General features: G+C 38.9%; 2 protein-coding genes across 3 annotated transcripts in view; one reads left to right on the forward strand and one right to left on the reverse strand.

The window, feature by feature from the left end:
- LOC145291537 (transcription initiation protein SPT3 homolog) overlaps positions 1 to 13,162 on the reverse strand; it is a 440,277-nt gene extending 427,115 nt beyond the window's left edge. Inside the window, exon 1 of the mRNA XM_080137540.1 lies at positions 13,034 to 13,162. Within this exon, the coding sequence (XP_079993666.1) occupies positions 13,034 to 13,087 (54 nt within the window). The 5' untranslated portion in view covers positions 13,088 to 13,162. The remainder of the gene's footprint in view (positions 1 to 13,033) is intronic.
- Positions 1 to 14,784, forward strand: part of LOC145291535 (uncharacterized) — a 429,029-nt gene that overhangs the window by 268,472 nt on the left and 145,773 nt on the right. The window contains exon 1 of one of the 2 annotated variants that reach the window (XM_080137533.1): positions 11,435 to 11,569. The exons of the other annotated variant lie outside the window; for it this stretch is intronic. The gene's annotated coding sequence lies outside the window, so the exon portion shown is untranslated. Of the gene's footprint in view, positions 1 to 11,434; positions 11,570 to 14,784 lie in introns of those variants that run through there. 2 annotated transcript variants of the gene reach the window in all.

The following is a 14,784-nucleotide window of genomic DNA, read 5'->3' on the forward strand; positions in this document are numbered from 1 at the left end:
TAGAGCAATGCCGCATAGGACTGGTCTCGCTACTACATCCCTTAATTTACAAAGGAAAGGCTCCAATGCCTGGACATAAAGCAAAGGTGACAGCAGACAACACTGATGCCCCAAACGACTCTGGAGAGCCTACCATTAATCTGCACCACTACTGTCAGTCTGAAATACAGAACAGACCCACTTGCGGAAGTCCAAACCAAAACTGACAGTCTCTATAACAGATTCCAAGAAACAGCGTCAGTGTTAACGGCTTTGTTAGAGACTCTACTTAACCTATGTCTAACTACTTGACTTTCATATCACTTGCTAGCCAAGCAATTAAGGTCCCCTTTAACTAACGCTATCTGTAGAGAATCTCCCCCCCCCAGCCACCACCTGTGGCCTTAAGCTTAACCCACCAGCAAATTCCGATAACCACCCTCACTAACTCCCGCTGAATTAGTGTTGTTAGCTGTTCCCAGAAGTCGACCATTTCCAGCAAGGAGGCGTTCAACTTCGAGTAACCAGTCAACTTAGGCCTATCACTTTTCAAATGAGCCATAACTAATTTATGGTCCGAATGATCTAGCTAGTGGAACATGGGACAAGATAGAAAATCTATGTCACCCCTTCTAACTAACATCCTGTCCATGCAGATACTCGGACAGAAGGCCGCACTAATATGCCACACTCACATCTCCCTCTCTTGGTGATACAAATTGTACCTGTCAACAAGATCGCATGAAGCCATCAGGTCAAACAGACTACTTTCACACCTATCCGACCCTCTATTCTCCCAACCTTATCTATCTTGGGGTCCAGGATGGCATTCTAGTCTCCCATTAAAACTACCTGCTCTGGACCCAAGAGAACACCTCCACATGCCGAAAAAAAGGAAACCCTCTCTCTAGCGATACTGGGTGCGTAAACTGCCACAATCCAGAACTGCTTTTAATGGCAACATCGACCATGACCAGCGGAACGTCCATGTGAATTACATTTACCGTCACAGATAGGGTGTGACTCACTAGCACAGATACCCCACAACTATAAAGATTGTCATATGCTGAGTAAACGTCAAAGTCGTTTGTCAGCACATTGCAATCTCCATACAAAATGAAGTGGGTCTCTTGTAAAGCAGCTATGTCTACCTATGCAAGCAGCCTTGCTTTGCGATCTCATGCTCCTCATATTCAAATTAGCTGGGTTCAAGTTCATACTCCTCTACCTTCTTTTCTTGCCGGTGCTTGTTTGGTTGTCTTCAAAACTTTCTTGGGGCATGCTTTCACTAAAACCAACAATGTGGTCTTCGATCTTTCACTATCACCAACATTGTCCGCGCAACTTAGTTGTGCAGGTATCTTGTTGAATCCATTTCTGTCCAACCTAACTAGCAACCTGTAGTCCCCAGTTATCATATTTCTGGGGCCTCTGATTGGCTTCACCTCTTCTACTCCCCATATTGGTTATTGCCTCAATATGCTCTTCGTTAACAAAGCAATAAACTCCTAAGATTGTAATTTTAGTCCGTCTTCTGGCCATATACTCCAGCTTCATACGGATGTTCTTCCACATGAGATCCCCCTTTGCCAGTTTTTTGGCTTACTCCTTATTTGTCAGAATGAGATCTCACATTCACATTGCAAAGTTGCGCCTGACTATGTACTCTATGTCTCCAGAATTAGTGAGTCTGATGTCACAAGGGCTGGCCAGTCCTCATTTTGCCGATATTCCACACTACTTGAGGAGCACCAATCTGATCTTATTATTTCCAGAGATTTCACCTTTCTTAGTTTGTCTCCCCCTTTCTGTGAGCTATTTGCCAGTGATCGGGATGTTATGGCTGGTCTTCCCTTCTCACTGATAGCCTCATGCTGCTTTTTAGCCTCCTTTATGGCCATATCCCTATGGACGGAAATGAGATGCCACCCGGTGAAACTCCTATGGACGGATCTGGGGTGTCATCAGTAATGGGGTGCCACCAGGTATGGCGACCCCCGCAACAGACACTAAACTCAAGGTTGAGGAAACAGCAGCCTGTTCCATATAGTTTGGTGGCCTAGTACCCGGACATGGACTTGCTGATTCGGAAACAGGAAGATCGTCGCCTAAGAAGGTACATAAGTCTCGCCAAACTTACCAGTTATTTAAGTCCTACCGAGTACTAACTATCTGGAAAATAAGGAAAAAACAAGTTCGTAGCACTTTAATGGGCTAACAATGACAAAATACAAAAAATATCTGCCGGACACTCAAAGAAAGGGGTTGGTCCTTTGAGAAAAAAACCTCGACTTTCTCAGAAGACCAAGAAGTCAAGCCAAGCATGCATGTACTCTGAAGAGAACTACACATATGCTCTCTGCTCGATGGCAGAAATAGCTGGCTTACATAGTGCCAGACGAATCAATACTATCATATATAGGGATGTATATGCCCCAGAACAATATATTATATGTATATATATATATATATATATATATATATATATATATATATATATATATATATATATATCTGTGTGTTAGAATGCTGGCTATCTTAAATTATACACAATTATGCAGAATGTAGAAACTATGCATAAATAAATATAATAGTGACCTGAAACCAATCATCTAATAAGAAACCATAAAAAATGCATAAGGAACTAATCATTGCTTGTTTTGCAAAAGAATATGTAAATTAGCTAACCTTTATATAGTAGCTCGGATATCCATGACTGAGCATATTAAGTTCATTTTAATAAATTTTTAAATAGAAAAGTAGGCTTTTAATATCAATGTCAGAGTGAGAAAAACTCAACTATATATATATATATATATATATATATATATATATATATATATATATATATATATATATATACATAATGTGTTTGGATAATCCATGGCATTTGGCTTAGGAACCACTACTGAACGCACAGCACGATTGTGGTTTAAAAAATGTTGTGGCAGTGACGAGTCTTAAAGATAATGAGCATAGCGGTCGGCCATCGAATGTTGACAACGATCAATTAAGAGCTTTATTCGAAGCTAATCTATGCACAATTGTTCAAGAACTTGTTTCTGAATTAGACGTAATGTATACAATGATTTCAACCATTTGAGAGAGATTGGAAAGACAAAAAACTTCACGACTTTAACGACAACCAAAAGAAACACCGTTATGAAGTGTCATCTTCCTTTCTTTTATGCAACAATAATGACTCGTTTCTTGGCTGGGTTGTAATTTGCGATGAAAAGTGGGTTCTTTATGACAACCGGCTCAGCTCAGCTCAGTGGTTAGACACTGACACAGCTCCACGACACTTCCTTAACCCAGAGTTGCACCAAAAGAAGGTCATGCTGACTGTTTGGTGGTCTGCGACTGGTTTCATCCATTACAATTTTTTGAATGCAGGTGGCATGGTCACGAATAGGCATGGTTGACTTATAGAAAACTGATCACATATAATGATAGAAAATGTATCGAGACACAGGAATGGGTATGTTTGATCTTGCATAATGATGATTCATTAAAATTGTGGGGTCTGCGTACGCGCCTGGTCCACAAAGTATGGAAATAAAAAATTAAAAAATTAAAAAAGAAAACGTTTACAAATGTTTTTGATATAGATGTACATAATAATACTTTGATAAGTATGTTTTAACTTAAATAGGGATAGTATAATAAAATTATGTCATCTGCGTTCGCGCCTGACCTCCATAGAATGGAAATAGGCACAAACTTTAATAAAGACTTTTTATATCTATCTGCGTAAGTATACTTTGATAATTATGTTTCAGTTTGAAGAAATATGGTATAATAAAATTATGGGGTGTTCGTTCGCGCCTGATCTCCATAGAATGGAAATATGTCACAAAGTTTAACAAAGTTTTTTAATATAGATCCACAAAATATTGTGATAAGTGTTTCAGTGTGAACAGGGATGGTATAATAAATTATGGGGTTTATCTATTTTATTTTTACTTTCATCATATTTTGCTTTGGTTTTGATACCCCCAAATTCGAAGCTATCTCTTTACAACCCTTCCTTTTCATAACCTATCATACTTTCATAAATCAGAGTCAATTTTCTGTAGGTTGTTCAACGACGCATACTTCTGCTAGTATATTTTCTTTTTTTTTATGGAGAGTAGATAATGCAGTGGATGTGTTATTGGCTTCTCCTTTTTTGTCCCTCAGTAATCATTTCTAATGAGTGATGTTTCTGACAAAGGATGAAGAAAAAGCTGCTTCCCAGGTTGGTAGTACTTTGTGAACAGTAGTCTGAGATGTCGGAAATTTTGTGTCTCTATGTCTAATCTTGCGACCTTGTCACTAGTAAGGGTGCTGAAGGTAAACGTTTTCATCTGGGCTGACGTTAACCGCCTGATAGTCAGGGACCCGAACCTTGGAATAACCACTAAGGAAGCTGTCCTATCAGCAGGTGCAAAGTACTGGGGCTGCTGTATTGCCATTTGGTGAATGGATTCTGGACCATGCAGTAGTCTCTGGTGGGGCCTCTCGATACCATACTAGTGGGTAATTGTTACGACTTTACCTTATCATGTGCTACAAAAAAAAAATGTTCCTGTCTTTCCTCTCTTACTTTCCCTCTCTGTTCTGCTCTAACCAAGTATGCTGACCTGTTCCACAAGCCCCAAAATCCTCAACATGAAATATCTCAAAAAAGAAAACACCAATAAATCTAGAACCCCATCCTCCTACGTAGACCCCTACAACCATATCTCCTTCTCCAACATCAGGGGTCTACGTTCTAACCTTCCAGAGGTTGAAACCCAATTACAGGAGACGAAACCCGACATATTCTTTCTAAGTGAAACTGGAATAGGGCTGACCACCTCCCTAGATGAGTTCATAATTAAAGGATACTCTAACCTAACATCTAAATCTGACCCCCAAGATTGCCACAGGCATGAAATATGTGCCTACATTAAAGTTGGCTTCCCATGTCTAAGTCTATCCTTGGACCTCTATTATTCCTGATATTCATAAACGACCTCCCTGATAATATTGTTTCGGAGATGGGTATATTTGCCGATGACACCACTCTCTATAACAGATATGAGGGGAAAACAAATGAACACATATCCAAGGAAATGGCAGAAACACTAGAGGATGACCTCCAATCCGTAGTGGAGTGGGGACAAAAATGGTTGGTCACATTCAATGCTGCTAAGACTAAGCTTGTTTCCTTCAATAACTACAAGAAACCTTCTCTACCACCAATAGCAATGGCCAAGAACACATTGCCTGAAAGTACTTCTTTTAAACTTCTCGGCCTAACGTTTACAGGGAATATGAACTGGAATAGATACATTGAGAGCATTGCCAAGGCTGCTGCAAGGAAGGTGGGCTCCCTCTACCGTGCTAGAAAACTACTTACGCCTGCCAGTATCCTATACCTCTATAAGGCCACCATTCGCCCATGTATGGAGTACTGTTGTCACATCTGGGCTGGTGCATCTGCTGCTTGTCTCTCGCTCCTGGACAGGGTTCAAAAAAGAGTCGCCAACGTGATAGGTCCTGAACTGTCATCTAGGCTTCAACCTCTGTCCCATCGACGAGATGTTGCATCCCTCTGCCTGTTCTACAAATACTTTAATGGTGAATGCTATGACGAACTGCAAACACTTGTACCTCCCCGACGTGGCAGGGATATCTCCAGAGAAGACCCTAATCTACCTTATATGTGCTTCTGGGTTGCACTTGCTTACACCACCGCATTTATATTTGCCCTCTATCGCCCCCACAACAGTGGAGTTACTGTCTTTAAGAGTATATCAGAAAAAATTGACAACATCCTGTCTGCTCATCCCTCAGCTAACATTCACATTTGCGGTGACTTCAATGTCCATAATGTGGAATGGCTGACCCACTCAAATAAGACTGATGAGAAGGGGAGGTTCTGTCATGATTTTGACATTTCCTATGACCTCACTCAGATTGTCCACGAGCCCACCCGTGTGCCCGATAGTACTGGTCAGTTCGCAAGCCTCCTAGACCTTTTTCTATCCACTTCCCCTGAGCTATGCTCATGCTCCGTTCAATCTCCTCTGGGATCCTCTGACCACTGCATCATATCAGTTAAGATAAAAATGAAATATAATAAATCTACAGACGTACCTCTCCACCGTACTGTATACCGATACTCTATGGCGGACTGGGATAGCTTCCGTACATTCATATCAGATCTCCCTCTCCATTCCATGTTTAAAAAGGATATAGTATCAGATCTGACCGAATGGTTACTTGTAGGCATAGGCCAATTTATACAATTCAAAATATTCCAACAAAAACCTAACAGCCAGCCATGGTTCTCCCCAGAATGTGCTGCTGCCATCGTGCACAGAAATCACTTTTTTCATAGCTACCAACGTAATAGATGCACTGAAATTAAAGCTGCTTTCAGGACTGCCAGCAACCACTGTAAAAGAGCAATAAAAAATGCAAGAGAACTATATGCGCAATCCGTTAAGTCCAAAGTAGCTGAGCAGTGGCTTGGTTCCCACCAGTTCTGGCAAATAGCAAATAGGATTTTGAACAGAAACGTGCGCTATATCCCAACCATTATCAATGGACCAGAGGTCATCTCAATAGCATCCGACAAGGCCAAACTATTTGCCAAAAACTTTGCCGCAAATTCTAATCTGTGTGACGAAGGCCATCAACTCCCCATATTCCCTCCTATAACAGACAACACGCTATCCAACATACAAATATCTGTGCGTGAGGTCGCCAAGCTAATCAAGAACCTTGACTCCAGTAAAGCAACTGGTCCCGACGGTATTCCAATTATAGTATTAAAAAAATTACAACCAGAACTTGCCCCCATACTTTCCAAACTGTTTAAGTGTTGCCTTAAGGAGAAGTGCTTTCCAACACCCTGGAAAACCTCATCAGTATGCCCTGTATTTAATAATTCAGGTGATAAGTCATCCCCCTCTCAGTACAGACCAATAAGTCTCCTGTCTGTCATGAGTAAGTTGCTGGAATCCACAATAAATAGAGAAGTAGTCAACCACCTCGGTAGAAATAACCTTAGCGACATGCAATATGGTTTCCCCTCTGCTAGATCTACAGCAGATGTGCTAACGGTTATATCTCATAGGATTAGCGAATCTCTCGACAAAGGCTTCATTTCTAGGGCAATTGCTCTCGACATATCAAAGACCTTCGATAAGGTTTGGCATAAAGGCCTACTACACAAGATTTCCAGCTACGGTATAACTGGAAATATTTTCTCTATCATTAAGTCATTTCTCTCAGATAGGCTCATAAGAGTAGTTGTTGATGGGCAGAAATCAGAGGCCCACAGTATTAATGCTGGAGTCCCTCAGGGGTCCATACTGGGCCCAACTCTCTTCCTGATCTACATCAATGATCTCCCAAAACACATACTAAAATCTTTCGTTGACATCTATGCTGATGACACGACCATCTATGGCAACACATCAAAGGCTGTAAATGATGATGTTCTCTCTGATTCACTCTCCTCTGATCTTGAGCGCGTGGTACCGTGGGAAAAGAGGTGGCTGGTTACCTTTAACGCATCTAAGACCAAGCTCCTCTCTCTACATCATAAACCATCTGGGATCAATTGAAATGGATGGCTCTCGTCTAAGGGAGACCCCAGGATTTGATAAGCTCCTGGGTTTGACCTTTACACCTGATCTTAAATGGAATACATACATCAAGTCTGTGGCCAAGGTCGCTGGGAAAATGGTGGGATCCTTCTACCGCTCCAGAAGATATCTCACTAATGATACAATTCTCTATCTATATAAGAGCCAAGTACGTCCAAAGATGGAGTACTGCTGCCACATCTGGGCGGGGGCTGCAAAAAACAGCCTATGCTGCCTTGACAGAGTACAAAATAGACTCTGTGGCTTGGTGGCGGATGCCCTTTTCTCTACCCTGCAACCTCTTTCCCACAGAAGAGACATAGCGAGCCTGTCATTGTTCTATCGTTATTTCCATGGCAGGTGGTCGTCTGAGCTCCATTCTCTGGTCCCCCCTCGCCAATCTTTCTCAAAAAACACCCAACTAGCTGAAACCACCGTCAATAATTTTCTCAACTCCCTATCTGTGCCTAAATCAAAACGTAGATACCATGAACAAAGCTTCTTTCTTAGAACTGCACGCCTGTGGAACTCTGTTCCGCTTGCCTGTTTCCCTCCCGACTTCAACCTGGATGTCTTCAAGTCCAACACAAACAAATTCCTGATGAACCGCCCCCCCCAAGTAATGACACCTTACCAATTATCCAATACTATTGCTACACTATCCCTTTGATTACTGTACACACAATAACCCTTATCCCTGAGTGGCCATTGGGCCTTGATAAGTGGTGAACTCCATATATAAAAAAAAAAATATATATATATATATATATATATATATATAAAAGTAAAAAAGTTTTCCACATATATAAAAACAAACAAAAAAAAACATTGTAATAATTACTGGCCTTATCACAAAGACAGGCACAAGGTCAGTTTTAATGTGGGAAAATCTAACCCCCTTTCAAAAAGGAGCACTCTTGATTGAAACAAAAATTAAAAGTGCCTCAGGTTAGAAGGATTTTTTCTTCACTGACCAATGATAGAAAAGATAAAGTATAGTATCAGAACAGATACTACACTTTAAAGTAACCATTAAAATTTGTGTTGGGGAGAGAGTGCGATAGAAGGTTGTCTATAGATTCATTTTTGTTTTTTTAAGATTATGACATGGTGAACATTTTAGAGTTAAAATCTATTTAGTATTCAAGCATGAAATGTGAAGAAAAACACTTTTTAAATGAGTAAATATGCTACTATAATCGCTGCATTTCCAAGATGTTAGACTCAATGCTGAGGCGAATCTTGCCTGATATGACAACTAGTCGGAATCACTTAATAAGGAATTTCAGTTATGCCGGCTATAAAGTGAGTGTCCATTTCACTATGAAGGAAAATTAGCAAAGTGACACTTTTTCATTGATGAAAATTGTTGTGGCCCTAGGAAAGGGTTATAAAGAAAGACACAAACAACAGAAAGAATATATTGTACAAGAAAGTGATACAAAGAAAGGTTGTTGGTATTTCTGGCTGTTAAACTAGACAGGTTCGTATGATGTTGTGAGAATTCTTCTTTTTTTTTTTTCTTTCAATTTTCACCACAAAACAAGGCACAGTGCCACTTTGAAGCAGGGGGCTACTATCAGGGACTTAATTAGCAGGGGCATTATGAAGGGAGTTGAGTAGAAAGATGTTTTTTCACATTACACTTGAACTTCTGCATATCAGTACAGTTGGGAAAGCAGAATCCCAGAAGGTAGTTCCAAAGACCTGCAGTTCTGGGGAAGAAACTATTGGAGTAAAAGGCTTTCTTACACCTAGAGATCTCTACTGTAAAGGGGTGGGACTTAGTTGCTTGTCGGGTTTGTCGGGGGTAGTTACGTCGAGGAGGTACAAGTGTTTGCAGTTCGTCATAGCATTCACCATTAAAGTATTTGTAGAACAGGCAGAGGAATGCAACATCTAGTCGATGGGACAGAGGCTGAAGCTTAGATGACAGTTCAGGACCTATCAGGTTGGCGACTCTTTTGAACCCTGTCCAGGAGTGAGAGACAAGTAGCAGATGCACCAGCCCAGATGTGACAACAGTACTCCATACATGGGCGAATGGTGGCCTTATAGAGGTACAGGATACTGTCAGGCGTAAGTAGTTTTCTAGCACGGTAGAGGGAGCCCACCTTCCTTGCAGCAGCCTTGGCAATGCTCTCAATGTATCTATTCCAGTTCATATTCCCTGTAAACGTTAGGCCGAGTTTAAAAGAAGTACTTTCAGGCAATGCGTTCTTGGCCATTGCTATTGGTGGTATTTACCTCTCTCTCATCATTAGAGGATTGGACACAATGTCGGAAAATGGGCCAGCACCTCAAGAGAAGGAGCACTCTAACCCTACAAAAATAAACATGAGTAGCCCCGTTGGAATTTCCTGTTTAGGGCGCCTCAAACAACAAATGATAAACTTGCTCTTCCCAAAAACCCGGGATGTAAGGCCCAAGATGATCAACCCCCTAGGGCTACCAAGAACAGTTGTATCAGTCCGACAGTAAAAGGGGCCACCGAAATGGTTCAGTTTCTGTTGTATTCTTTGGTAAAACTTCCGATAGCAAGGTCGCGATATTTCCCCAGGAGAGTATTAACTAATTTTTATAATGATTAAAAAGAGTCCATGATGAGTTAATGGGTAACTCCTTATAAAAATTTTTTTTTTAATTTCAGGTAATTTATAAAGATCGCGTCCATGGAAGAACGCGAGAAAAATGTGTTTACACATTAAAAGTTGTTTCATGTTGTCTTCGTTAACTATTGATAAACACTAAACACGACATCAGTTCAAATTCGGTGGACATTTTGCTTCGACCTCTTTTGCATGACGTTGATACTTTTCGAGTGTGCTTTTCTCAATTTTACACATATAATACTAACTTTATTTTAATTTTCTTCAGGTAATTTTTTTTTTTTTGTAACGAAAGCAACAGCATAACAATAAATTTAATACATAAAGAAAAATTTCAATATTATTTTTGAATAATCATGATCTCAGCACTAAAAAAGTGAAGTGATCGCCTGAAAATCTTTCGTTTTATTAGCTACTAAACCAAGATGTAGGGGAGAGTGACACTCCTTTCGTAGAATTACTCCATACCACTACCTTCTTTTAGTCTTTGCTATAACTTGATCGTAGATTGAACCCTAATGTCCTGGTCCATTAGTGAACACTATAATTATTATACCAAACATGGTAAGCAATGTTGTTGTTATTACTATTATTATTATTAGTAGTAGTAGTCGAGGAAGGGAACACAAATTTAAAAACAAACCACAACAAAAATAAAATAACCCTGAATGAAGCAACCTCTATTTTTTTTTTTTTTTTACATAGGAATCACTACTTATCAAGGCCCGTAGGCTACTCGAGGGTAAGGGTTACTGCAGTCAATGGAATAATATCGTAGTAATCGTTAGTAGTGAAAATTTGGTAAATTGGATTATTTAAGGGGACGGTTTAACAAGAATTTGTTTACGTTGTACTTGAAGACGACCAAATTGTAGTCAGCTGGAAAGCAGGCAAATGGAAGAGAGTTCCACAAGCATGCAGTTATTGCAGTTCTAAGAAAGAAACTTTGTTCATGGAATCTACGTTTAGGTTTAGACACAGATAAAGAGTGCGGGTGGATTGTTGATAGTGGTTTTAGCTAGACGAGTGTTTTTCGTGAAATTTTGGAGAGAAGGGGACCATAGAGTGGAGCTCAGACGAGCACTTGTCATGAATAACGATAAAGTAGAGACGGGCTCGCAACCTATTTAGAACCTTTGTCCATTATTAACTGAAACAGCCCAAAGAAGGTTAACATTTATGGAATTTCAGCTCTATCATAGTATCAGTCGGCAATCGTAATTGTCGGTATCGTAACAGGTTGCCCTCAGTGACCCGGAGTGAAAAGTTTGCCAAGATATCAGGTGGGTTGCGGTCTACCGAGGATGTGCACCTTCCGACACCAATTACTAACGCTGTAGGCCACACTATTCACAGGTAGGACCTTATTTATCTATCACACCCCAGCTATGGGTGGAGGCATTAGCTTTTTCTATCTTTATTTTATCAATGTTTTTGTTACTGTATTTGCCAGACGTTTCTTTCTTGGTTTGTTATTGTCTAAATGCCAACAATAACAACCACGAAGTTTTTTTCACGTTTTTTTTTTTCTTTCTATTTTGACGAGAATATACTTTTAGTTTTACTTTATTTATTTCGAGACTTAGTGTTTTCTGTAATTTTTATTTTTTTTTACTTTTGTGGGTTTCTTCCTCTAAGTTAGTAATAAGTAAACTACTGCTACTACGTGAGTTCTTATTAACTACTACTGCATTTGCAATTAATAATATTAACAACAACTGTGGACTGTGCTTGTAATAAATAAGTATCTACAGTATTTAAGTATTTAAGGAATCAGTCTCGAGTATTGACGAAGAATCCCGAGTCAGTCCTGGAACTGGGCGAAGCAGTTTACGATTTGAAAACTTTTTTTTTTCTTTTTTTTTTTTATATATAGAAGTTTTATAGAACTAAGTTTTTTTTTTTTACATTTTTATCTTTGGTAAATGTTTACCTGGTTTCCACCTTAATATTTTCCCTTAAAATGACGGCTTGTATAAGTTTTCGAGTATGCTGAAGATGAATATTAAGCAATGTCATGACATGTAATTTCTGGTGGCCATCTTCGTACACGTGAACGCGCGTTTGTGCGTGTAAACCCACAAACGCACGAAAGTACGCGCGTACCAAGATGGCCACTAGGCAATAACATAAGTCATGAAATTGCTTAATATCCGGAAAACTACTTATTTGCGGAAAATTTAAATGCGATATTCGTTTTCAGTATACCCGAAAACTTTTCAAGTAGTTTTTTTTTAAGGAAAATGTTAAAATCTATCTTATATTTTGAGAGACAAATTTTATTTTTTTTTCTAGAGAATTTGAACCAAACGTTATTTATTTATTTATTTATTTTTGCTTCGTTTCTTTAGTCCTAACTTAACTCTAAACTACATTTTACGTTGAGTTTGGCAAAAGTCGATTTTGTTTTTTGGTTCATCATCTCTAGAAGCACTTCTTTTAACTCCTTAAATCCTAACATAATCTTTCGCATTATCTGCCCCCCCCCTTTTTTTCCCCAAATTTATTTGTTTTCAGGACTTTCAAATCGTAAACTGCTTAGTGCCTCGGCCATACGACTAAAATGGTGCCCTGGTTGGTGCAGTTACATGTTTGCCAGAATTAGTCGGAGGATACGAAATTTGAAAGCAGTGAAAAAAAATGTAAAAAATGCAGACGATATTAAAGCAAATGAATGCAAAATCAAAATTGGTTAGGGTTAGATTTTTAATAAATAATTAGCCCCCCCCCACTCCTCCAAGAAAATAAAGTTGGAAACTATTGTTGAAATAAAGTTAACTGGCTTAATGATTTTAAGAATAGTATTAAACTCATTCTTACCACAGAGGGTGTGTTAGGGTCAATCTTGTCAATCGTAGGTTGAATAGAAAACATGGCCACCGGAAGCTGGCGTCACTGGGGAAATTAAAAATGCGAAATCCTGATATATGAACCGAAATACGTTTTAATAGTTTTTCCTTCTCACACACACACACACACACACACACACACACACACACACACACACAATTAAACAAACAAACTCCCCCCCCCTTTTTTTTTGAGTATTTTCTTTTTCGGACTTTTTAACCGAAATCTTTTGAAAGAGATTTAAAGAGAATTTGATTAAAAGAAAATGAAAATTTAGTTAAAAATAAAATAGAATCATTAAAAAATATATTAATAACTTATTTTACCAATACAAAGATACTCAGATGGAGCTATCACCCTCCGATGTATGGGTGCTTGTACACTTATTGAACTGCGCTACTTTTAAATAGTATTTTCAAGTTAAATTAAATAATAATTAATAACGTTATTATTTCAGCACGATTCAATAAGTGTATAAGTATTGATATATGTATTACGTAGCAGTTTAAATTAAAATTCTTGTGAAATATTATTTTAATTATTAGTCAAAACTCAAAATTTAATGTAATTTATTTCAATGTAAGTTGTAACTAATTGTGAAATCCGAAAACAAGCACACGCCACACACATCTCAAAATACGAAATCACTAAACTAATTGTAACACTCACTTTTAACCTTAAAGGAAACTAATACTTAACCGAAAGCAACAAGTTTTGTAAATGATATTTATGACAATGATTTCATGTGCTCTTTAAAACGTATTTCGGTTCATATATTCGGATTTCGCATTTTTAATTTTCCAAGTGCCGTCAGCTTCGGGTGGCCATGTTTTCTAACGATTGTCAAAATTGCCAAACGTTTGTGACAAATAAATACTTTGCAAATAAACTAATAAAATAAAATGTTTGTTCTTGTTCGTTGGACTTTTACGCTAATATTCGGGATTCGTCGTCTATACTTGGGATTCACTCTGTACTGAAGTCCTCTGAGTAGCCATTTCTCAGAAGTAAAAAACAAAACAAAAAAAAAACGTAAACCGTTTACGCAATAAAACATTTATTTTTATGAGCGGAAAATAAAGGTACACGTACAGAATTTGAACCGAAGTACTTTTTAAACAGAGAGATGTTGCGAGCCTGTCTTTGTTTTATCGTTATTTCAATGGCAGGTGCTCGTCTGAGCTCCAATCTCTCGCCCCCCCCATCGCCAATCTTTCACGAGAAACACCCGTCTGGCTGAAACTACTGTCAATACTTTTCTCCACTCTTTATCTGTGCCGAAATCCAAACGTAGATTCCATGAGCAAAGCTTTTTTGTTAGAACTGCACGCCAGTGGAACTCTCTGCCGCTTGCCTGTTTCCCACCTGACTACAACTTGGACGTCTTCAAATCCAACATAAACAAACTCCTCACAAACCGCCCCCTTAAGTAAGCAACTCTACCAAAACCCCCAATACTAATGATTACTACAATACTATCTCATTGATTACTGTACACGCAATAACCCTTATCCTGGAGTGGCCTTCGGGCCTTAATAAGTGGTGAAAACAAAAACAAAAAAAAAACATGAACTAACCAGAACTTGATTTAGTTTGGTACAAGTCGGTTTCATTTGGTTTGGCTCGGGTCAAATTCTGTAGAAGCACCAAAATAAATGAATTAGTGAAAATTTATAATGTGTTTGAAGACCTGGCGTTACCCGGGATCCAATAAGATTAAG

Source organism: Euprymna scolopes, chromosome 12 (genome assembly GCF_053919585.1).
Source record: "Euprymna scolopes isolate OS-2025 chromosome 12, ASM5391958v1, whole genome shotgun sequence".
In the NCBI taxonomy this organism is placed as follows: domain Eukaryota; kingdom Metazoa; phylum Mollusca; class Cephalopoda; order Sepiida; family Sepiolidae; genus Euprymna; species Euprymna scolopes.